The sequence below is a fragment of the Poecile atricapillus genome, chromosome 24, assembly GCF_030490865.1.
Source record: "Poecile atricapillus isolate bPoeAtr1 chromosome 24, bPoeAtr1.hap1, whole genome shotgun sequence".
Classification (NCBI taxonomy): Eukaryota; Metazoa; Chordata; class Aves; order Passeriformes; family Paridae; genus Poecile; species Poecile atricapillus.
The window spans coordinates 5667953-5689551 of NC_081272.1; the positions used below are offsets into that span (position 1 = coordinate 5667953).

Consider the following 21599-nt stretch of genomic DNA (forward strand, 5'->3'; position numbering starts at 1 on the left):
GTGATGGCTGCACCCCGAGCCCCTTCTCCTGGGATGTTTTATCCCCAAAATTCATCATCCCCACCTTCTCCTGGGATGTTTTACCCCCATAATTCATCATTCCCACCTTCTCCTGGGATGTTTTACCCCCATAGTTCATCATTCCCACCTTCTCCTGGGATGTTTTATCCCCAAAATTCATCATCCTCACCTTCTCCTGAGATGTTTTATCCCCATAATTCATCATTCCCACCTTCTCCTGGGATGTTTTATCCCCATAATTCATCATTCCCACCTTCTCCTGGGATGATTTATCCCCAAAATTCATCATTCCCACCTTCTCCTGGGGTGTTTTATCCCCATAATCCACCATTCCCACCATCTCCTGGGATGTTTTACCCCCATAATTCATCATTCCCACCTTCTCCTGGGATGTTTTATCCCCAAAATTCATCATTCCCACCTTCTCCTGGGACGATTTATCCCCAAAATTCATCATTCCCACCTTCTCCTGGGATGTTTTATCCCCAAAATTCATCATCCCCACCTTCTCCTGAGATGTTTTATCCCCATAATTCATCATTCCCACCTTCTCCTGGGGTGTTTTATCCCCAAAATTCATCATCCCCACCTTCTCCTGAGATGTTTTATCCCCAAAATTCATCATTCCCACCTTCTCCTGGGATGTTTTACCCCCAAAATTCATCATTCCCACCTTCTCCTGGGATGTTTTATCCCCAAAATTCATCATTCCCACCTTCTCCTGGGATGTTTTATCCCCAAAATTCATCATTCCCACCTTCTCCTGGGATGTTTTACCCCCATAATTCATCATTCCCACCTTCTCCTGGGATGATTTATCCCCATAATCCATCATCTCCCACCTTCTCCTGGGATGTTTTACCCCCATAATTCATCATTCCCACCTTCTCCTGAGATGTTTTACCCCCATAATTCATCATTCCCACCTTCTCCTGGGATGTTTTATCCCCAAAATTCATCATTCCCACCTTCTCCTGGGATGTTTTACCCCCATAATCCATTGTCTCCCACCTTCTCCTGGGATGTTTTACCCCCATAATTCATCATTCCCACCTTCTCCTGGGATGTTTTATCCCCAAAATTCATCATTCCCACCTTCTCCTGGGACGATTTATCCCCAAAATTCATCATTCCCACCTTCTCCTGGGATGTTTTACCCCCATAATTCATCATTCCCACCTTCTCCTGGGACGATTTATCCCCAAAATTCATCATTCCCACCTTGTCCTGGGGTGTTTTATCCCCAAAATTCATCATTCCCATCTTCTCCTGGGATGTTTTATCCCCATAATTCATCATTCCCACCTTCTCCTGGGGTGTTTTATCCCCAAAATTCATCATCCCCACCTTCTCCTGAGATGTTTTATCCCCAAAATTCATCATTCCCACCTTCTCCTGGGATGTTTTACCCCCAAAATTCATCATTCCCACCTTCTCCTGGGATGTTTTATCCCCAAAATTCATCATTCCCACCTTCTCCTGGGATGTTTTATCCCCAAAATTCATCATTCCCACCTTCTCCTGGGATGTTTTACCCCCATAATTCATCATTCCCACCTTCTCCTGGGATGATTTATCCCCATAATCCATCATCTCCCACCTTCTCCTGGGATGTTTTACCCCCATAATTCATCATTCCCACCTTCTCCTGAGATGTTTTACCCCCATAATTCATCATTCCCACCTTCTCCTGGGATGTTTTATCCCCAAAATTCATCATTCCCACCTTCTCCTGGGATGTTTTACCCCCATAATCCATTGTCTCCCACCTTCTCCTGGGATGTTTTACCCCCATAATTCATCGTCTCCCACCTTCTCCTGAGATGTTTTACCCCCATAATTGATCATCTCCCATTCCAGCCATGGGTTTAAACACCCTTTCCTCCTTTGCTTTGGAGAAGGGAGCATGCTTCCCTGGGCTTTCCTGCAGGCAGCTGAGCTTCCCCAGCTTTGGGCTGGACATTGTCCTGCTCCTGGCCCCTCACAGCTCCTGGGACTTTGTTTTGGTGGATGTTGTGTTCTCTTTTTCTTTTTTTTTTGAAAGAAAACATTTTCTTGTCCTATCAGCCAGAGAGCCAGAGACGTGCATGTGGCTTTGCAGGGGCAGTGGGAGTAGCAGTGACATCCGTCCTCCCTCCCTTCCCATCTCCTGACCCCTCTTCCCATCCTGCCAGGGCAGCAGGATCCTCCTGGAGTGTTTGCTCAGTCCAGCACTGGGGTGGGGCCGGGAGAGACCTCCCCTCACCACCCTCGAGCAACCCTTCCTCCTTTCCCCTTTCAGGACGAGAAGGAGCAGCTGATCCAGTCCAAGAGCTCGGTGGCCAGCCTGGTGGGACGCTCCAAATCCATCGTGCAGCTGCGGCCCAGGAACCCAGAGCACGCCCTGAGGAGCACCATCCCCATCAAGGCTGTCTGTGACTACCGGCAGATCGAGGTGAGGACTCACCAGGGTGGCACCTGGAGAGGGAACAAGGCAGGGGGAGTGACCCCGTGATCGTAACTTTTCTCTAAAAAAAGAGAAAAGTTTTCCTTTTTTCTGTTTCTTTGTTTCTGCTGCATGTCTTCTGTGGTTTTCTTTTTATTCTTGGGTTTCTCAGCCTCCTTTGGACTCAATTCTTTTGGGATCCTCCCTGGTGGGGAGCCCTGCTTATCTCAGTTCTTATGATTGGAAGAAAACTCCTGAGCTCCTTAGAATCTTGTTTCTCGTGTTTATTAACAGGTGATCACAAAACTTGACAGGTCTCTCCAGGCTGGTTACAAGGTTAATCTTTGCAATTTGGAACATTTCTTTCTTCTGATGGTACAAACAAGGCCTTGTGGCTCACTTCGTGTCTGATGCACAAAATGGCCCCAAAATACGCAGTTCTTTTATCTTTGTACCTATTTTTACCCAATTAACAATAGACATGTATATTATTTTTCTTAATGACCCAATGACCCATCACCTCTGTGATGCACTACAGCATTCTCTGTCCAATCACTGACTATTACCCAAAAACCTCTGGAAAAAGAACATGAAGAAGAAAGAAGAAGGGACAAGGGACAACACAAAATCCTCCATCTTGTCTCTTGTTTTCTAAACTACTTTTTCACCCAGTGATTTAAAAAACTTTCTAATCTACACACTCACACTTTTAGCTTTTCCTATCTAACTTCAACATTTGTTTTCATGTATCACCATGAAAACATGCTCATGAATTTCATGTTATATGAAATTCAGTGTTTTTCTAGATCTTATAACTAAGTATCAGAAACAAGGGCACACACACTCTGTATTCCAGACTCCAACAGTGATGAGATGAAAATGAAAATGAAATGAAATGAAATGAAATGAAATGAAATGAAATGAAATGAAATGAAATGAAATGAAATGAAATGAAATGAAGTGAAAACCACCGTGGTGGTTTAGGATGAGCACCGTAGGATCTGTCACTGGGAAGACAGGGGGAGGGAAACAGCAGGGATGTTTCTCCTGGAGCAGATTTCCGTGTCTTGGGTTTATTCTGGGCAGGAATAAAGTCCTTTCCCCTTCCAAGGGAGGACAGGCTCCATCAGGCTCAGCCAAACAAGCACGTGGGTGGAAGCCAACACTTCCTCATCCCTTCCTCTCCCGGCACGAGCGTGCCGCACTGCTTGGCACCATTCCAGGCCATTTCTCGGTTAAAACACATCCATCTGTGTATTTTTGGGAGCTTGGCTCACCCCCAGGAGAGGGCCTGGCAGCGGGGACAGGCGTGCACAGCCCTGCTGCTGGTTTGTGACGGGCTGCTGCTGTTGCAGATCACCATCTGCAGGAACGACGAGTGTGTCCTGGAGGACAATTCCCAGAGGACCAAGTGGAAGGTGATCAGTCCCACGGGGAATGAGGCCATGGTGCCTTCTGTCTGCTTCCTGATCCCCCCACCCAACAAAGAGGCCATCGAGATGGCCAGCAGGTAACTTGGTGGCAGTCCCAGAGAGGTGGGATGGTGGCATGGGAGGGGAACGGGGACAGAGTGGGGGTGGAGGTGTCACTCCGAAAGTGGTCACAAAAGTGGTTTGTGGTGTGGAAAGGAATCCCTCACGGTCCTACAGCTGCAAACTCCACTGTAGGAGCTTGCAAAATGAAGACAAAAATGACAATTTAGGAGGAGGGACCCCCCCAGGGAGCTCTGGCATCAGGAGATGCGTCTCTCCCCGCGTGCTGCCGGACTGGGATCACTGGATTTATTGGCTGCTGTCTGCCACTGGTGGCTGGAGGATTAACGGGGTCAGGGCTGGGTTTGCTGGCAGGATCCAGGGCCTCATGGATCCTCTCCTTCCCCTTGCAGGGTGGAGCAGCTGTACCAGAAAGTGATGGCTCTCTGGCACCAGCTCCACGTGAACACAAAGAGCCTCATCTCCTGGAACTACCTGCGCAAGGACATCGCCCTGGTGCAGAGCTTCAGCATGGAAAAGGTACAGGGGAGCTTCCCTGCCTGCTTCTGGGGATTGTGCTGCTCTCCAGGCTTCTCTGTGTGGTCAAAGATAGGGGGAATCCAAGAGGTCTTTACACCTGGGACAGTGCACACCTTGGAAAGGGTCACAGTTTACAGCTATCAGGAGCAGAGGGGGGAAAAAAGAACAATTTACACCTGGAAAACCTGAGTTCAGGGGTGCTGTGCAAAGGGATTGCAGCTTTTCCCAATAAAAAGAGCATCAGGAGTTTGCTGCTGCTGAGAGTTTGTGGATTGAGCGTTTCCAAGGATTTACCTTTCCCCCTCTGAGAATACTCCTTGGGCCGATGAAGGCGGCTCGGTTGGTGCGCAGGGAGTCGTTCCTGATGTTTGGATGTGCCCCTTTTTCCACTCCCAGCTCAGATCCTTGGCTGAAGGGGAGTGTCAGCAGGCCCTGAAGAGCCTCCAGGCGCACTACGAGGATTTCCTGCAGGACAGCCGCGACTCGGAGCTGTTCTCGGTGTCGGAGCGGCTGCGCCTGGAGGAGGAGGTGGAATCCTCCAAGGAACGCATCCGGCAGCTGCTGGAGTCCATGGAGAACGGTGAGCTTCAAAGGGCTGGATGCTTCAACCAGGAGCTGTGGGAGCTCCTAAACAAAGGATTTTATGGGGCAGCTCCGTGTTCTTCTTTTCCTGAGCTGGTTGATGGTGTGAGCAGCTGCTCGGCTTGTTTCTCCATCCATCCATCCATCATCCATCCATCATCCATCCATCCATCCATCCATCCATCATCCATCCATCATCCATCCATCCATCCATCCATCATCCATCCATCCATCCATCCATCCATCCATCCATCATCCATCCATCCATCCATCATCCATCCATCCATCCATCCATCATCCATCATCCATCCATCCATCCATCCATCCATCCATCCATCCATCATCCATCCATCATCCATCCATCATCCATCCATCCATCCATCATCCATCCATCATCCATCCATCCATCCATCCATCATCCATCATCCATCATCCATCATCCATCCATCATCCATCCATCATCCATCCATCCATCATCCATCATCCATCCATCCATCATCCATCATCCATCCATCCATCATCCATCCATCCATCCATCATCCATCCATCCATCCATCCATCCATCCATCATCCATCCATCATCCATCCATCCATCATCCATCCATCATCCATCCATCATCCATCATCCATCATCCATCCATCATCCATCATCCATCATCCATCCATCCATCCATCCATCCATCCATCATCCATCCATCATCCATCCATCCATCATCCATCCATCATCCATCCATCATCCATCATCCATCATCCATCCATCCATCCATCATCCATCATCCATCATCCATCCATCCATCACCCATCCATCATCCATCCAGCCATCATCCATCCATCCATCCATCCATCCATCATCCATCCATCCATCCATCCATCCATCATCCATCCATCCATCTGTCCATCCATCATCCATCCATCCATCCATCCATCCATCATCCATCCATCCATCCCCATGTTGGGCCTTTGTCCAGCATTATTCCTGCAGACAGGCCTTGGCTTTGCAGCTCCTGCTGAGCTGCTGAGTCCTCTTCCCCTTTGCAGTGCTGGCAGCAGGAATGCATTCCAAGCAAGGAGCCCTTCCTGCATTTAATCTTGAATACATTTTAATAAATTCAAATTTTAATAAGTACAAATTTTAATAAATACAAATTTAAAATAAATAAAAAAATTTAATGAATACAAATTTTAATGAATAGAAATTTTAATAAATAGAAATTTTAATAAATAGAAATTTTGATAAATAGAAATTTTGATAAATAGAAATTTTGATAAATACCAATTCTAATAAATACAAATTTTAATAAATACAAATTTAAATGAATACAAATTTTAATAAATAGAAATTTTAAATAAATAGAAATTTTAAATAAATAGAAATTTTAATAATACAAATTTTAATAAATTCAAATTTTAATAAATTCAAATTTTAGTAAATACAAATTTTAATCAATACAAATTTTTAATAAATATAAATTTTAATAAATACAAATTTTAATCAATACAAATTCTAATAAATACAAATTTTAATAACCACAAATTTAAATAAACACAAATTTTAATAAATATAAATTTTAATCAATATAAATTTAAATGAACACAAATTTTAATCAATACAAATTTTAATCAATGCAAATTTTAGTCAATACAAATTTTAATAAATACAAATTTAAATGAATTCAAATTTAAATGAATTCAAATTTAAATGAATTCAAATTTAAATGAATTCAAATTTAAATTAGTTCAAATTTAAATAAATACAAATTTTAATGAATACAAATTTCAATAAATACAAATTTAAGTAAACACAAATTTAATACACGTGGTGATGTGACACCATGAATCCCACTAGGACTGAGGGCTGCAGAGAGGTTCCCTGTGGCTGGACTCATTTCCAGAAGGAGATGATTTAATTAACCCCAATTAACGCATTCTCCATCTGAGCAGAGGTCCCGGGGATTCCAGCACGCCCTGTTTGGGACAGATATTGGCCAGCAGTGCTTGAGCTGCTGTCCTGTGTGTCTGTGCCTTGCAGAAGACAAGGATGAGAGCGTTGCCAGGAGCTTTCTGTCGGAGCTGAAGAACATCCGGCTGCGCCTGGAGGAGTGCGAGCAGCGGCTGCTGAGCCGCGTCCAGAGCCCGAGCAGCGGCCGAGCGGACGGGGACAGCATCCAGGAGAACGCCATCCGCACTGCAGAGCAGGAGGTCAGGCTGCTGCTGCCAGCTGGGCAGGGGAGGGCTGAGATGGACACAGATCCAAAAAGAGCTGGAGCTGCTCAGCCTGGGTGTGGGGTTTGGGGGAATCTCGGTGTGCAGAAGGCAGCGGGTGGGCTGCTGTCGCTCTGTTAGGAACGGCCAGAAGAGCGGCACAGACTCTCTAGGGAGTCCATCAGGAGGATTTCTCCTAGTTTATTACTTCAGGTCTGGTTTATAGACTGATACGTGGGAAGTACAGAAAGGAAACTCTTATTGGTTAGCAAACTACTACATCACCATCATTGGTCAGTGGGGCTCACCACCCCCTGACTTTCTCCTGCAAAGAAAACAAGGAACAGACAAACAGCACCTGCAGGCTGTTTTCTGTCTTTGAGGATTGTTTTAAATCCTCCCCATGAATTTCCCAGGCCAGCTTCTCAGGCAGGACTTGAGAAAGCTATGTGGCCTGCAATTCCACAGGCACTGTGCTGCCTGCTCCAGAGCTAGCATCCACAGGCTGCCTGCTTCATTTCCTACCAGCTCCCTTTGCCAAGGGCAATCCTGCCTTTTCCAAGGGCAATCCTGCCTTTGCCAAGGGCAATCCTGCCTTTTCCAAGGGCAATCCTGCCTTTTCCCTGCCTGTTTTTGGCTCTGCTTTCACGGTGTCTCCCTCTCCCTGCAGCGCACGCAGGAGGATCTGCAGCAGCTGCAGGCAGAGCTCCGGGTTGTGTCCGAGAGGTGCTGCAGCTTCCTGGACAAAGCTCCTGCGGGGCCCAGCACGCCCCAGCTGCGCTCAGAGCTGGACTTGGTGGTGAACAAGATGGAGCAGACGCATGGGCTGTCTTCCATCTACCTGGAAAAGTGAGTTGGGATGTGCCTCTGTCCCCAGATACCCTTCTGAGTGTTCCTGTCGCTCTATTAGGAACGGCTGGGAGAGCAACATAGACTCTCTATGGAGTCGGTCAGGAGAATATCTCTGGTTTATTACTTCAGGCTTGTTTTATAGACTGATCCGTGGAAAATACAGACAGGAAACTCTTATTGGTTAGTAAACCACTACATCACCATCATTGGTCAGTGGTGCACACCACCTCCTGACTTCCTCCTGCAAAGAAAACAAGAGACAGACAGCAACACCTGCAAGGGCTGTTTTCTGTCTTTGAGGATTGTTTTTAAATCCTCCCATGAATTTCTCAGGCTAGCTCTCAGGCAGGACTGAGAGCTATGTGGCCTGTAATAACTACAGGCACTCTGGTTCAGATTTAGCATCCATATGTTCCCAGTTCACCAAAGGCCGTTTTCAGTCCCTCCAGCTCACCTTGTGCTGGATGTGAGCGAATCCATCCCCCTGCAGTGCGTGGTGCAGATCTCTGCCACTCCTGGGATGTCATTGTGCCTCCCTGGGATGTCATTGTGCCTCCTCTGCTTGCCCTGCCAGGTTGAAGACGGTTGATGTCATTATCCGCAGCACCCAAGGAGCAGAATCCCTGGTCAAAGGCTACGAGGTGAAGCTGAGTCAGGAGGAGGCTGTTCCTGCTGACCTGGCAGCCATTCAGGCTCACAGGACAGTGCTGCAGGTTTGTCAAGCAGGATCCTTTCCTTCTTCCTGCTGGATTTGGACTGTGGGACGTTTTCCTTGCCTTGACACCTTTGAGAGGGTTTTGTGCTGCTGATGTGAGAGCCCTGATTGCTTTGTGAGTGTGGCAGAGGTGCTGTGGCTTGTGCTCTGCTGCTGTAGGACAGGCCCTGAGCCAATCCCCTTCATTCTACACCTCCCATAACCTCCCAATTCCTTGCAGCCTAAGGAGAGTGGGAAATAAACCCATTAACCCCTTCGCAGCTTTGTCACCTCCGGGTGACACTCAGGACATCTCTGGCTCGGTCCCTCCTGCTTTGGGTGGCACTGAGCCAGCGCTGTCTCCTTTTGCAGCAGTGGCTCGGGGAGGTGAGGGACAAGGGCTCGGTGTTCTCCACGCTGGAGGAGGAGATGGTGAAGGCCAAGGAGGTGGGGGAGCAGCTGTTCCAGCTGAGGCAGGAGCGCAGCATCGACCTGGAGCGCTTCCAGGAGAGGAGCAGCCAGCTGTGGGATCGCTGGCAGCGCGTCTGCGCCCAGATTGAGACCCGGTGAGAGACCTCCTGCCTCCCCTCCCAGATTTACTCACCCTTCAGCTTGTTGGGTCAGGCTTGGTGGGGAAACTTTCCTGCCTGGGGTTCCTGCTGCTGGCTTTTCACCCTCTCCTCTTACCTGTGGTGGTTTTCTCTCAGCCACACGGAGCTGGAGAGCATCCAGGAGGTGCTGAGTGATTACCGGCAGTGCCACAGCGCCCTGATCCAGTGGATTGAGGAGATCACAGCCCAGCAGGAGCTGATGAAGCCTGGTCAGGCTGAGGACAGCCGGGTGCTGTCGGAGCAGCTCAGCCAGCAAACGGTGAGGCAGGACCTCGTGATGTCTCGTTGCTGCCATGACCCTGTCACTTCTTTTCATCTCTGAGCTTGAAAATGTGGAAAGCAGCAGGGGAGAGGCTGCAGGCCTGAGCTGGGTGTCTGGGAAGTGGAGGAGCTCTGCTTGACTCGAGGTGCAGATCAGGTCTTGCGTGAAAAATTGGAGAGTGCAAAGATTTTACCCGAAAGTGCAGGGATGTGAACCAGAATTCTGCTCATGTCCCCGTGGCTGCTGTCATGGAATCCCAGAAAGGCTGGGTTGGAAGGGATCTCCAGGATCATCATGTTTCCATCCTCCTGCCACGGGCAGGGACACTTTACACTAGACCAGGTTGCTCCAAGCCCTGTCCAACCTGGCCATGAACACTTCCAGGGTTGGGGCATCCACAGCTGCTCTGGGCAACATCTCAGCCAACCTATTCTGACAACCATTTTTGCTTTGAATTTCCTTGAAGGCTTTGGCTGCAGAAATTGAGAAAAACCAAGCCAAGCTGGACCAGTGTCAGAAATTCTCCCAGCAATACTCGGCCGCCGTCAAGGTACAGTTTCCCCCCCTGGCCTGGGTAGGGTGGGCTGGGCAGGAGCAGCCCTGGCAGAGGTTGCAGATCTCACATCTCCCCACCTTTGCAGGACTATGAGCTGCAGCTGATGACCTACAGGGCCTTCGTGGAGTCGCAGCAGAAGTCCCCCATGAAGCGCCGGCGGATGCTCTCCTCCTCGGATGCCATCACCCAGGAGGTAGGAACCCACCTAAGCTCAGCAGGGGGAAATTCTGGGAGGGGGTTCTTCGATGCCCAACAAAACCACCCAGCAGCCTCTGTGAAATGAGCTCCATTTCTGCTGAACTCTCTTGTATAAATAAAGTTTCCACCCTCGCTGTTTTTTCCAATAGCCAGAGAGGATGGCTTAGTGCCCTAAGCACCAGGTATGCCATACCTTGACTCCTGGGAACCCCTGGGTCAAATCCAGCAGGGTCGGCTCATCCCTTCAGCCTGGCGAGGTAAATAACCAGAGCACCATGCAGTGTTGCTGTGTGTGCATCTTTGGGATGAGAACCTTTGTAGGGAGCCGAGCTCCTGTCTGCTCTGTGTGGATATTAAAGACCCCGGTAGCCCTCTGTAAAGAGCTGAGCACCCGCCCCAGTGTCCAGAGTGTGCCCTCGCTCCAGTGTCGTGCAGCATGCCTTGTGTGGCCACCACCCTCCCCAAACAGACCTGCTGCATTCCATTGGTGCCATCCCGGGGCTGCCAGGGGCTTCCTGAGCCACAGGTGCCGCATCCATGTCATGCACTGTCCAGGGTGAGGTTCCAGATGTGCCAGCAGCACTGATGCACCCCCTTTTTCCCCTCTGTTTTCCCCTCTGTTTTCCCCTCTGTTTTCCCCTCTGTTTTCCCCTCTGTTTTCCCCTCTGTCCCTCTGCAGTTCATGGATTTGAGGACTCGTTACACAGCCCTGGTGACTCTGACCACCCAGCACGTGAAGTACATCAGCGACGCGCTGCGGCGGCTGGAGGAGGAGGAGGTGAGGGCGTGGGGCTCACCTGGGCTCTGTCCCCACCTTCCCTCCGTCCCCAGGGACGCTGCTCCGTGCTGAGGGCACGTCCTGGGCCTCGCTCCCGCTTTGGAGATCCGTTTTGACGTGGTTGTCTCCCTCCTCTGTTTGCAGAAAGTGGTGGAGGAGGAAAAGCAGGAGCACGTGGACAAGGTGAAGGAGCTCCTGGGCTGGGCCCTGGGCTTGAAGCAGAGTGTGCAGGGCAGGACAGCTGCTGCTGGGAGCAGAGAGCTGGGGGACATCGAGAAATCCATCTTGGAGCAGCAGGTAAAGCAGGAGCGACACCAGAGCCTGAGGTTTTAACTTGGCTCTTTTTTTCACAGCTGTATTAAACTCCTTTCTTTCTTTTTTGTACTTTTTTCCAGGCCCTGAATGAGGAGCTGACTGCAAAGAAGGAGCAGGTCTCTGAGGCCATCAAAACTTCCCAAATCTTCCTGGCCAAACACAGCCACAAGTGAGTGTGACCCAGGGAGAGAACAGGGCTTGGAGATAAGATTCCTTAAAGTTGGTGGATCCATGAGATCCAGTGCCTGACTCATGAAAAACAGTGAATTGCACACAGCAGTTTTATCTTCTTTATTGTCTGCAATGAGATCTGTGAAATGTGCAACCCATTTATGCTGTGGGACAATATTCATCCTCTTTAGCTGAGATGCAGCCCCATAAATTTGGGGATTTGATGGTTGCAATGCAGCTCAGCTTTCCTGGCAGCTTTTAGCTGAGCTGGGCAGGGAGTAGGGCAGGGAGAGGAAGGGACTCGTGGTGGGTTTGGGCTTCTCCTGCACTTGGAAGGACATGGTAATTCTGTGGAGCTGGTTTGGGCAGTCCCCTGAGATATTTCCCCTTCCCTTTGCAGGCTTTCCCAAGCAGAAAAGGACCAGATTTCCACTCAGATTGGTGCTCTGAAGGAAACCTACCAGGATCTCTGCAGCAGCTCCACGGAGCAGCTCCAGCAGCTGCAGAGCCAGCTGGCTCAGGAGACAGAGCACAAGGTACTGCTCCCTCCTCACATCCACTCCTCAGAGCATGGAAAAGCTTTCATTTTATTGTGTGTCTCCTGGCCACTGGCCACTCACAGCCTCTCACCTGCACGTGGTTGCCCTCCCTTCTACCCATGGTCACCCAAAGCATCTGGAGGTGCCTGGAGGCCCAGCAGGAGCTGTTTTCCTGCTGCCTTCCAGCTCCATGGGAGAGCTGTCCTTTGGTTTCCACCAGGGCTCTGCCCTCTGGGCGAGGGTTGGCTCGTTGGTGTGTGGTGGCAGATGGAATTCTGCCCTGGAAATGGTTCCCTGGAGGAAATCTGTGTCCTCTGAGGGCTCAGTCCCACAGGCAGGGGCACTCAGGTGGCACTCAGGTGGCACTCAGGTGGCACTCAGGTGGCCTCTGGGATCTCAGGGTCTGGCCACAGGTTTTACTCAGCGGTGGCTGAACCCAAGTGCCTCTTCCTTGTGGAAGGCCAACTGCATTGTCCAGCTGTCCCTCAGCTGACCTGGGAGACCTTCAGGACGTGTTCCCTGCTCATTTCCACCAGCCCCCATCCTTGTAGGGAGGGCTGGAAGTGCATCCTTATTGCCTCTGTTACGAGCTGTCATTCACAGATTTACGTGTGCGTGTTCTCTCAGTGTATATTCATGTGTCAATGGATATTTTTGTGTGTTTGCTTGCTGGCTCCCTGTACCCTGAAGCAACAGCCCGCTCACATCTGGCTGTGAGACGCAGGTTTTGGCTCTTGGGTCTGTGAGTGAAGCCCTGTTCAAGCTGCTCATGGGGAGAAGGTGGCAGAGCTGCTTTGTTTGAGACCTGCCTGTCCAGTTTTCACTTGAATATGTAGTGTTGTGCTCCAAACTGGACTTTACAGCACATTCCAGGTGTTTCAGAGCAGGAAATGATGAGTTTTAGTGCCAGCCCTTTAGCCCTTGTGCTGGCAGCAGAAAGATGAACAAGTCACTTTGTTAAGCCATCGCAGATTTGGTGCAGCCTCCCTGTGAAATGGATGCTTTTTTTCCATTCCCTTTTCCTCCCTTTTGGTTAGGAAAACTATTTTAGATTTCTCCAGGGCTTGTCAGGCACGAGGCTGCTTTGGGGCTGGAACAGTTTTCACTCACACACTCGATGAAGCCCAGGCAGTAGAACAAGAGATGGCAGTGGGGCTTCACCTTAAATCCCCGTCTGCAAAACCATCCCTGCGGCTCTGGTGCGGAGCCGTTGCTTCACTGTAGAGGGAGCATGAAGAACTCTTTAACATTTGCTTGCTGGAAACATCCAAGTGTCAGAAAAGAGTTACAAAAGACCAAAAAAGAAAACCAAAAAAAATGCAAAGCAGAAGGCGCTAAATTGAGCATGATGTGTCCCTGTACGGTTTGTGTTTCATGTCAACTGTTTTTGAGATTAACTGACATCCTTGCTTACAAGTTTAACTAACCCCCCCTGGGATTTAAACAAACAAAACACACAAAAGGGAAAGAGGACGGACCTGTGTGTGGGGTTCTTTTTTGCAAAACAAAACAGTCGCATGCTGGACGCTAACCCCAAGCTTTACACTGTGTGTGATACGGCTGAACTGCTCCATAAGGCTCTGTCTTTAACTGCTCAAGGCACACCCTGCGAGTTGGTAAGTAAAAGCCTTTTACTCCCCTCCACTCCCATCCATCTCCTTTTTTTACCTTCCTCTTTTTGTTTCCCTCCTTTCCCTCTTCTCTGTCTTCCCACGGCTTGTTCGTCTCTGAGTATGCACGTCAGGGGCTGGCCATGGTGGTGGAGAGCTTAGGTTGTCCCTGAAGGTTCCTCCTGCCCCACAGCAGGGTGTTGGGATGCAAAAGGAATTCATTCCATGCTCCTGATTCCCTCCTTGCTATCCCCACAAAAATCTTGGAGTGCTTGGACCAGCCCTGTACCCAACCAGTGCCAGAGAAAACCCAAACATCCGAAGAACCTTTGAATAAAAATATTCTTTATCACCTAAATTATCACCCTCCCGTGGGGACAGCAGCAAGAAAAGCCCCTCCAAAAACCACCCCAGTAGTTGGTGTGGTGTGATCTGTCACTGCTCCCATGCTGGAACCTCCAACTTGTTCCATTTCTCCCCTGCCCCTGTGTGAGGAGCAGCTTGGAGTGGGCAGAGCAGGAGCCGTGCTCATGTCCTGCTCCTGATGCATGGCTGGGAGCTGCTCCATGCCACGGGGCTCTGTGCTGTTCCCCATCCACCCTGGAACTTGGGATTTGCCTGGGAAGCGCAGGATTTTCAGCATGGCAGGAATCAGCATGGAGGCTGCGCTGGGAGAGGTTTTTTTTTTACCCCAAAGCGAGTGGTTTTGAGGGGTTTTCTTCCCCATAAGTGCACAGTGAGATTTGTGTTGTCTTTACTCTTTAAAGCTGGAGTTGTTGAAGGGTTTTGCTGTGCTTGGTGGTCTCCTGCCCTCTTTTCCGTGGAGCATTAGAAATGATTCTGAGTTTTGGTGCTTGCTGCTTTGCTGCATTACTGGTGGTGGATGTTGGAAGCATCTTGGTGCTGCCCTGGTGGTGGATTAGATTTCAAACACTTTAGGACTTTCTAGCCTGTTTGGGGATTTTAAGTTTGTTCCTTTATTTTATTTTATTTTGTTTTTTTAACTGAGACCTCCCTGAAACTCGTGCAATGAGTGCTGGAAATGCTGGATTTTGATTTAATTATTTTTCCTTCTCTTTCTGTTCCAGGGCAGCGAAGCTGTGGCGGGAGTGATCGATCTTGGCACGGGAGAAATATTCCCTGTCTTTGGTGCCATGCAGAGGGGTCTTATAGATCAGGACACGGGCCTGGTCCTCTTGGAGGCCCAGGTGATCACCTCTGACTTAGCTGTCCCAGAAACCGGTGAGAAACTCTCCTTGGAGAACGCTCTGGCAAGAAACATCATTGATCTCAGGGCATTCCAGGTGCTGCAGGAACTGAAGGATGCTTGCCAGCAGGTGGAAGAAGTCAGATGTGAAGGGAGGCAGCTCCTCCCCGTCGTCGCTGCCATAGAAGAGGGGAGGATCAGTGAGAGCGTTGGGCTAAAGATTCTCGAGGCTGAGCTCCTCAGCGGGGGCTTGAAATTCCAGCAGGGCAGAATCAGCGTGGAGACAGCGGTGCAAGAAAGGCTCCTTCCCCCCCAGCTCCACTCCAGGCTCCTGGCTCACCTGGAAGCTGGCAAGGATTTGATTGACCCCAACACTGCTGAGGAAATCAGTCTGCCCCAGCTCCTGGAGCGGTGCATCCTCCACCAGGGGCTGAGGCTGCTCCCGCTCACGCAGCTGGCGGGAGGGACGGTGAGCTTGAGGTCAGGCAGGGAGATCAGCATCTTCCACGCAGTCCAGGAGGGGCTGATAGACAGGCAGGTGGCCACCAGGCTGCTGGAAGCCCAGCTCTTTGCTGGTGGCATCGTTGACCCCAGCACAGGACACAGGCTGAGGGTGGACCAGGCTGTCAGGCACGGTCTGGTTGACCAGGATTTGGCCTGCACGCTTCTGCTCCGGCAGCTCCAGACGGGCGGGATCCTCGATGCCACCACGGGAGAGAGGCTGGGCGTGGATGAAGCCCTGAGGAAGGGGTTGGTAGCTCCGAGGATGGCACTGCTGCTCCTGGAATCCCTGCAGTCCTTCACGGGGCTGCTGTGGCCAGAGACAGGGGAGGTCATCCCTGCTGCAGCTGCTTTGGAGCAGGGCCTCCTCTCCACAGAGCTGATCCAGGAGATCCTCAGCGAGAGGCGGCTCCTTCAGGCTGTTTTCATACCAGAGAGCGCAGAGGTGCTGTCCTGGGAGCAGGCAGTGGAACGGGGCGTCCTGGAGGGAGAGGTGGTGAGGAAGCTGCAATCAACAGCCATTCCTGATGTCCTGGCCAGCCTGCAGCTCGCTGGCTCTCCAGGCAGGAGCAGGCATGGCCAGAGCTCCCCTGGAAGGAGCCCCACAGGTCACGAGGAGCCTCTGCTGAGGGGTGATGATGAAAGGCTGGCGTTCCACTTGATGACCCATAGCTACATCAACATCCACAACGGCCAGAAGGTGCTCTCAGTGGATGCAGAGCTGAACAAAATCACCAAAGCTCTCACCCAAAGGCAAGAAAACGGATCCTGTGCACAGGTGTTGGAAGGTTTTGAGGAGACAGAGGCAGAAGCAGCTCTTGAGAGCGAACCTTGCAATGGTTTGGCTTTGCAGCGGCTTGAGCTTCAATTTGCTCCTTCAAAAGGTGAAAGGGAGAAGATCCCACCAGCCAGAACTGCTTTGGAGAATGGGGAGGTGGTGATGGGACCTGAAAGTCTTCTCTTGGAGGGTGCAGAGGATTTCCTGCGGATGGAAGAGCAGGAACAGATTTCCTCGGAGCAGGAGACCATCAGGACCGAAACTGATGCTGAATTTGGAAGAGAGCAGGTCACTTTTACAACCAAGGATGATAAACATCAGGTGAAATTATTGGTGCCAGAACCTCCCAGTGACCTTGATAGTGGATTAATGAGAGAAACAGAGGAAATGATGATTGAAGCAGAAGAAGAGTCCAAGCCTCCTGCAGAAGATGGAGTGGAAGGTCCCGAATATCAGAAGAGGGCATTGGAAAGTGGGGCAGTGGTTGTGAAAAGTGAAATCTGCATAGCAATGAGTGTTCCAGAAAGTAGAGACAGAGCGAAAATCACATCAGAGACGTCTCAGGGCATGAGGGAACCTGAAGGAGAGGCAGAAGATGTTGGAGAGGTTGGTTTTCTGGAGGAGGAGACAGTGGGCAATGGTGTGCTGGGAGGAGAGGAGCTTGTGCTCCCCACAAGCAGAGAGGCAGCGGCGGCAGAGAGGCAAAGCGAGGACACGGGAAGCGCGTTGGAAGCGGAAGAAGGAGAGTGGGAAGAAGTGTTAGGAGATGAGGGCGTTGAGGAGCCATCCCTGCCAGCCTCTGAGGAGCAGGAAGCAGAGGACACTTTGGAAAAGCTCCTGATGCAGCTGCAGAGCGGTGGCATCATCCACGAGCAGACGGGCAGGACGCTGCTGCTGGATGAGGCAGTGGCCTCCGGAGCCGTGTCCGGCCACGCGGCCGTGAAGCTGATGGAGAGGATGAAGATGTTCAGTGGCTTCTTTGACTCTCAGGTGTGTGAAGCCTTGACCACCGAGGACGTGATTGAGGAAGGCCTGATGGATGAGAAGCTGCTCCAGAAGGTCCTCGAGTCTGACAAAGCCATAAGTGGCGTCCTCGACCCAGGCAACAACTTTGTCTACTCCATCAAGGACGCTGCTGCTGTTGGCCTGCTGGACAAGGAGACAGCCATGAGGATCTTGGAAGGGCAGGTGGTGACTGGGGGGATTGTGGACTTGAAACGTGGCAAAAAAGTGTCGGTGACTCTGGCTTCAAATCTGGGCCTCATCGAGCCAACGAGTCAGACAGAGCTGGTCAGGCTGGAGAAGGCTTCCAAGGGCAAGGGCACTGATGAGGTGACCAGGCAGAAGCTCGTTAATTTACAGGCTGAGACCAGTGGAATTGTGGATCCTGAAACCAAACGGGCTTTGACTGTGGCAGAGTCTGTTGAGAAAGGGCTCCTCGAGAAGGAAGAAGCCTTTCAGCTCTTGACCAAGCAGGTTGCTGATGGAGGAATCATCCATCACGTGTCTGGGATGAGGCTTTCGGTGGACAGCGCCATGGAACACGGTTTGATCAATCCAGAGCTGTGCGAGGAGCTCAGGAAGGCTGAAGGTGTGGTCCTGCAGGACTTTGTCCATCCAGCTACAAAGGAGAAGCTGCCCTTGCCCCAGGCAGTGTCACTGGGGCTCCTTAGCCCAGAATTCCAGAGGAAAGTGCAGGAGATCCAGGCTGAGAGCGGAAGCATCCTTGATCCAGCTTCTGGCCAGCGACTGGCGCTGCGTCAAGCGGTGCAGGAAGGCTTGGTGCCGCAGCAGGTGGTGGAGAAAGCCCTGTCATCTTCAGAAATGAGAGAAGGGATTGTAGATCCCGAGACCTGCCTGATCATTCCCTACTCAGATCTCCTGAAGAAGTGCAAAATCGATATCGAGTCCGGCCAGAGGTACCTGGAGGTCCATCCCTTGCAGGCCATCAAGGATGAGGTGACAGGAGCCAAGCTGCCGTGTGCTGAGGCGCTGAGGATGGGGAGGGTGGACCCCCTGCCCACCCTGAGGCTGCTGCAGGCACAGGCAGACACTGGAGGGCTGGTGGAGGGCACTGTCAGCGAGAGGCTGTCCCTGAGGGCAGCCCTGGAACGAGGGGTGCTGGATGAGGCCATGGCCAAAGTCATCGCCACCAACCAGCTCAGGGCCGGGGGGATTGTTGATGCCCCCGGTGGGAGAAGGTTGACAGTGGAGGAAGCTGTTGGGAAAGGGCTGATTAGCCAAAAATTAGCTGCTGGTCTTCGGGATGTGCATGTGCGTGGAGAGGGAGTTGGTTCTGAGGTCGGCAAAGTAGAAAAAATGCAGCTTTCAGAGGAAAAAATAGAGAGATTGTCTCCAAAAGAGGAAGGTGTCATCCTCCCTGGCAGGTCTGATGATGCTGAGCCCAAAGCTCAGCCTGAAGCTGTGAGCCCTGATCAGAGTGCGGCTGCTGCCGCTGAGAAATCCCCCAAAGCACAGGCAGAGAGGAAATTCAAACCCCAGGAAGCTTCAGGAGGTGGGGTCAGTCCCCAGGACGAACATCCTCATCTTCATCACCCCCAGGCAAAGGCTGAGGCGACTCCAGAGCACCCCTCAGTGCTGGGGACAGCGTCTCTCCCTGAAGAGACACTGGTGGCAGGGGCTGTGGAAAAAGGGATCCCAAAAGGCAGATCCCAGGTGAGAGCAGCCCAGGGGAAGGAATGGAGGGGAGAAGTGGATGAAGGGACAGGGAAAGTCGAGAGAGAGGGCTTGGAGAAGGAGCAGTTGTTCTTGGGCACGGAGGTGCTTCACAGGGAGGAGGATGGTGAGGAGAGGAGGAAGAGGAGGAGGAGGAGGAGAGAGTTTGTGAGTGCAGAGGAAGTTGTGGCAGGTGGAGAAGGTCCAGGGGTGACTTCTGGGCGAGGAGAGAGCGTGAGCAGCGTGGTCCAGGACACAGCAGCAGCCCTGAGGGAATCCATCAGTGTGGGGCCAGGGATGGGTCCTGCAGAGCCTGGGGAACCCCCTGAGGTTCCTGTGGGGCCTGCAGGAGATGAGCCTGCAGGGAAAAAAGCTGTCAGGAAAAGAGAACCCTCTCACACAGAAGATCCCATCGATCAGGAAAAAACAATTGAAATGGTGCTGAAGCCTAGCCAGAAACAGAAAAGCAAGAAAAAGAAAGCAAAGCAGGGCAGCATTCCAGGAGACAGCGCTCAGCCAGAGAAACCCTCTGCAGAAAAGCAGCTCCTTCCTTCTCTGGTTTCCCATGAAATCCCAAGGAAAAAGGGTGAGGAGGAGCACTTTGTCTCCAGGGTGCCAGAGCCAAAACATGAATCCAGCATCGAGAGCGCTGCTGGCTTGGCACGAGACACAGCCAAGGCTGGGAAAGAAAAGAAAACAATTCCTGGGAAAGACCCAGAAAGCCCAGGAGAGGATCAGGTGTTCCCTGTGCCCCCCCAGCAAGGGGAAGCTGGAGAGGTGGTGAAAGGTGGGATCAAGGATGGTCAGGGTTCCTTGGTGGGACTGAGTGGAGAGGAAAGGATGGCTCAGGAAGACACCAGGCTGGAAACCAGCTGGGATGTGTCCAGCACAGCCACCGTGCCACGGGAGCCGCCCCATCACTTAATTATCAGAGAGGAACCCACAGAAGTTCAGGAAACCTCCACAATCCTGGAGCTGGGAGAGGAGAGACAGCACGAGCACACAGCTGAGCTCAGAGCAGACCAAGGAGGAGCCCCTGGCCCCCCAAAATCCCAGGAAGAAACCCCCCAGGAGAGGAGCAAGCAGCCGGCTCCGGGCGATCGGGGTTTGCTCTTACCTGTGATCATGGAGGGCGAGCTGCTGGAAACCTCCAGGGAGTCCACCAGACCAGCCCAGGTCAGTGAAGATTTTTTTTTTGCTATTTTGGCAATTTTTTCTGAGCTATTTGTGGATGTTTGGTGCTAAATCTGTCTGAGAGCCTCGTCACAGAGGGCAGTGAAGCAGGAGGAGTGGATGTTGCAGGATCAGCTGCAGTGGATTTGGCAGAGGAGCCGGTGATGTACAACTGGAAACTCTCAGGGCTCAGTTGTGGCTCCTTTTGCTGGAGCATTACTGCTAAATGACTAACGAGTACAACTCTTTTTTTTTGGCACTTCTGCTGCAACACCAAGAGATCTCTTGCCATTTATAAGCTTATGTTGGAAAAAGAACCGTGTGTTTTATTTTTCCTGTAGTAAATCTTGCAGATAAGGCTGGCAAGTGGCAAGTCCATGAGCGGGAACGTTATTAACGAATTTCTCCTTTGAGGAAAAAAAAAAAGAAATTTTATAGAACACTTTGTCTCCTTTTCTGCCTAAGTTTGAAGCTTTGATTTCCTGTCTGATTCTGCAGATCAAGTTCAGCAAGAAGATGTGTCTGGAGCACGACCAGAGGCTGGTGTCTTATCTCTCCATGCTCCGAGACATCGAGATGAGAATCAAACGGGTGCAGCCGGCAGAGCAGAATTTGGCAGCTCTGCACGACCTGAGGCAGCAAGCAGAGGTGAGTGAGGCTGGGCCAGGCTTGGCTGGTGTTAGACAGAGCTTTCCCCCCTCTCCCCAGCTTCCTTGCACCCCTTCTGGGAGCTTTGTCTCAAGTTTAACAGGCTTTTATATCAAAACTCATCCCTCCTTCCGATCCATCCACCTTCTCCTCCCTGCCCAGACAACAGCCTGAGCTTGGCTGATATGAATTTTACAGCCTGGAGAGAGGCAGGAGAGTGCTGGCAGCTGAGCAGGGCTGCAGGGTGGTGATGAATCTTTCCAGACTCAGATCCCTGCTGGGTTTTGGCAGCAGGGAGGTGAAGGCAGCCTGCTGTCTCTGTCTCTGTCTCAGGCCCTGGGCGCTGAGCTGCAGGAGCTGAGCTTCCCAGTGAATCAGGAGCTGGATGCTGTGCAGAGGATTGTGGCCAACCCCCCTGAAGAAGTCCCTGAGCAGTTACTGAAGGCTTTGGAGAAGGATGCCAAGAACCTCCAGAAGTCTCTGGGCTCTGCAAACGAAGTCCTGCAGTCCCGGCTGCAAAACCTTCGTGGGGCAGCAGAAGCTGAGAAGGTAGAGCTGGAAAATTCCCCCTGCTGCCCCACAAACTTCCTAAAATTCCTCCTTTAAACGATGAATTTCTGGTTTTAAGGCTAAAATCCTGGCCCATCACGAGTCTCTTCAGGACAAGCTCCAGGAGCTGCTGGGCTGGGTGTCTGGCACCGCGGAGTCTCTGGGTGACAGCGATTTCCAGCAGCTTGACACCGATGATGCCAGCAGCTTGAGCCACTGCCTGCAGCACTACAAGGTAA

At 51.2% G+C, this 21599-nt stretch overlaps 1 protein-coding gene across 13 annotated transcripts in view; it reads left to right on the forward strand.

Moving 5' to 3' along the window:
- The window catches only part of MACF1 (microtubule actin crosslinking factor 1), a 146191-nt gene that overhangs the window by 47353 nt on the left and 77239 nt on the right, over positions 1–21599 (forward strand). For 8 of the 13 annotated variants that reach the window (XM_058856355.1, XM_058856362.1, XM_058856356.1 and 5 more), the window contains exons 21-39: positions 2303–2455; positions 3802–3956; positions 4332–4458; positions 4855–5038; positions 7070–7239; positions 7913–8091; positions 8669–8807; positions 9161–9354; positions 9496–9658; positions 10128–10211; positions 10303–10410; positions 11095–11193; positions 11338–11490; positions 11589–11677; positions 12080–12215; positions 14917–20166; positions 20662–20811; positions 21106–21360; positions 21440–21595. In XM_058856355.1, the coding sequence (XP_058712338.1) occupies positions 2303–2455; positions 3802–3956; positions 4332–4458; positions 4855–5038; positions 7070–7239; positions 7913–8091; positions 8669–8807; positions 9161–9354; positions 9496–9658; positions 10128–10211; positions 10303–10410; positions 11095–11193; positions 11338–11490; positions 11589–11677; positions 12080–12215; positions 14917–20166; positions 20662–20811; positions 21106–21360; positions 21440–21595 (7944 nt within the window). Of the gene's footprint in view, positions 1–2302; positions 2456–3801; positions 3957–4331; positions 4459–4854; positions 5039–7069; positions 7240–7912; positions 8092–8668; positions 8808–9160; positions 9355–9495; positions 9659–10127; positions 10212–10302; positions 10411–10564; positions 10673–11094; positions 11194–11337; positions 11491–11588; positions 11678–12079; positions 12216–14916; positions 20167–20661; positions 20812–21105; positions 21361–21439; positions 21596–21599 lie in introns of those variants that run through there. The other 5 variants (XM_058856358.1, XM_058856365.1, XM_058856364.1 and 2 more) reach the window with 3 other exon arrangements.